Source organism: Trypanosoma theileri (assembly GCF_002087225.1).
Source record: "Trypanosoma theileri isolate Edinburgh chromosome Unknown TM35_Tth_44_V1, whole genome shotgun sequence".
In the NCBI taxonomy this organism is placed as follows: domain Eukaryota; phylum Euglenozoa; class Kinetoplastea; order Trypanosomatida; family Trypanosomatidae; genus Trypanosoma; species Trypanosoma theileri.
Genome location: NW_021639886.1, coordinates 109,417 through 112,170, shown reverse-complemented (window position 1 = coordinate 112,170; position 2,754 = coordinate 109,417). Strand labels below are relative to the sequence as shown.

Sequence of the window (2,754 nt, the reverse complement as noted above, 5' to 3'; positions counted from 1 at the left end):
TTATCAGCGAAACTTCATAAACTAACGCGCTTTCAAAAATCGCTCTCTGGGTCTGTACGTTGTATCATCTCCAAACCTATCCATAAGCATCGTATAACTATACTCTCTTAATTTTAGAAGAGAAATAGAGGTAGAATCGTTTATTTTTGTGTGTTGTTTAACGTCTGTTAAAATAACTTTGTCTGCTGTAAGTTTAAACATGTAAGTTTTTCATTGTTTTAATGAGTTGAAGATGAAGCCATTTCAGATTTGCTTTTGTAATCTATTTTCTTTCACTTGATGGGTAATATAAATGCAGCCCATAGGTGAAGTTCCTTTGTTGGTGTAGAAGTTTCAAGAATTTCATCATGGTGTTTATCCTGCAACCTTTTGTGATGTTCTCCTTATTTAGTTTGAATGTTGGAGGTTTGTCTGTTTAAAATGGAGAAAGAAAAATGTGTGGTTTATCATGTATATTCTTTTACCGCTTGTCCTTTCCTCCATTATTATTCTCTGGGAATTCGAGATAATTATATGGTAAGAGTGTCTATTGTAAGTGAACTGGAGGTGTTTAATTCCACTTCATGTTGAGGAGTACGTGGACAACAGGAGTGGGAGGAGATTGTACTGTAAATAGGTCCACTCCCACTGTATGGATGATGCAGTTGTCCGGTTAACCAAATGGTCAAAAAATGTCACTTCGTCTTTCCAAGGAAAAAAAAGGATATACTGATGGTGTTAGCTCCATTGAAGAGTGTTGAGAGTGTATGGTACTATTGTTGATAGTACCACTATTTTCCTTACCGCTCCTTCATTACAGCCTGTACACATACCAAAGGGGTCCTCAGTCCGCTATATATATATGAATGTGTATTTCTTGTTCATGTTATTATTGTGGTTGCTAAGGTGAAGAACACGAGTCCACTGCAACACGTCGGTGTATGATACAATATTAGTATATTTGTGTTCCTGTCAACAATTTATTATAGGACTCCTCTCTTTGTCCAAGAACATTAACGGCTGGCTTTGTCAAGACATCACATAACATAGATGGAGACAGTTCCTCGTCCGTATCCTTCTCTTCCTCTATGAAATAAGAAAGTGAAAAGAAAAAAACAACAAGAACAAAAAAAAAAACAGTTGAGTTGTACATACATCAAGAATAGTTTTTCTTCGTTTATATTTCTTGTCCTTTGTATGGATGGAGTTAAATAGTAGTGTGTCTACTGATGTATAGAGTGTACAGTAAGAGGAGATCTATATATATATATATATATATATATATATAGGATAAATGTAGTAATAGTATTATTATAATTATTATTGTTAGGATCCATACTTTGGCAAGCATCCCACTTTATATCCCACTTCCCGCAGCAGTCCGTCCATTGTAACGGCAGCCGTTGTCCACTTCGGCGGCGGCGTAGCGACTCGTGCACGCAGCAGTGGAAGGGCCGAGTGGAGTAGAGCCGCCAGGCACACACCTCTACAGCCCGGCAGCTCAGCCATGCAGCTCTGCACAGGCCGCAGCCAACCCCAACGCCGCTTATCATCATTGGGATTCACCGCAACTGCAGCATCTACACAATTGGGAACAGTATTGTACTGCAGTTCATCTCTACCGCACGGCACGGCAGTCTCACACGCCAACTGCACAATCAACACGGCGGGTCGTCGCTGCGCCAACAATTCTTCCCGCACACTCGCAATCGCCGCATCTTCACAGCGGAGCAGAGAGACATGTGTGTATGTATCTGTACGCTCTGCACAGGCGGTGAGAAGTGCGCTAGTGTCGTGGCCCCAATCCACACAGGAGATATCGTGTAAGGCGCAGAAATCACGAATGTGAATGGCGACCGACTCGCAGAGTGGCGTGGATGATTGTGTTAATTCCATTGGCAGCACGACGGCCACAGACTGAGATGTGGACGTAATTGTCTCTTCTCCACGGCCACTAACGAGAAGAATAACACATTGAAACTGACCGCCTAGTGAGTTCATGATGATGATGATGATGATGACAAATAACAACTGCAGTCCATTACACAAATAAAGATATATATATATATACGGAAAAAGGTGCGGATGTAAAAGAAAGGAGAAAAAAAAGGAAAAAATACAATTTAAAAATAAAAAAAAAGATGAGAAAAATGTTGTTAAAGAAGGACTAAATAATACAAAAAAAAAAACATATATATACAGAAACTCACATCAGAGGGAATTTAATGAGAAATGCATAATGAGCCTTTCAATGAAAAACATAAATATACTATATATATATATAGCATGAAGAAAAAAAAAGAAAGACATATCGGTGAAGGGAGATACTCTTACTTACAAGAGGGGAATAAAACAGCAGAGAAATGAAACATCATTATAAATATAAAACGTAAAAAAAAAAAAAAAACAACAGAATGAAAGTTACACATTCACCATAAAAAAAGAAGCAAGCCAAAGAAAGAAAGAAAGAAAGAAAGAAAGAAAAAAAAAGCAAAAAAAAAGTAGCACGGATATGCATAGCTTATCAGGAAATGACACTTAAGAAACGTATTCCATCCACATACATATTACCTTCCACCGGCACCAAACATCATGTGTTTAGGACTCAATAAAAGTAAATAGATGGAGAGCAAAAAAGAAAAAAAAAATGCACACGTACACGATAAGAAATAATATTCTATTCTCCTCTTGTATATATTCGTTTCCTTTTTTTTTTCTTATTATGGTCTCATTTCCATGCTACTCTTATCATTTCCTTTTTTTTTTTTTTTGTTT

The 2,754-nt window shown here is 37.6% G+C and overlaps 1 protein-coding gene across 1 annotated transcript; it reads right to left on the bottom strand.

Annotated features, from left to right (window-relative positions):
• Positions 1–1,305: 1,305 nt before the first annotated feature.
• TM35_000441360 (uncharacterized protein) lies at positions 1,306–1,980 on the bottom strand (the record flags this gene model as incomplete). Its single annotated transcript, XM_029030145.1, has 1 exon — positions 1,306–1,980. One exon carries the CDS (start codon positions 1,978–1,980, stop codon positions 1,306–1,308), a length of 675 nt encoding a protein of 224 aa, XP_028878546.1.
• Positions 1,981–2,754: the final 774 nt, after the last annotated feature.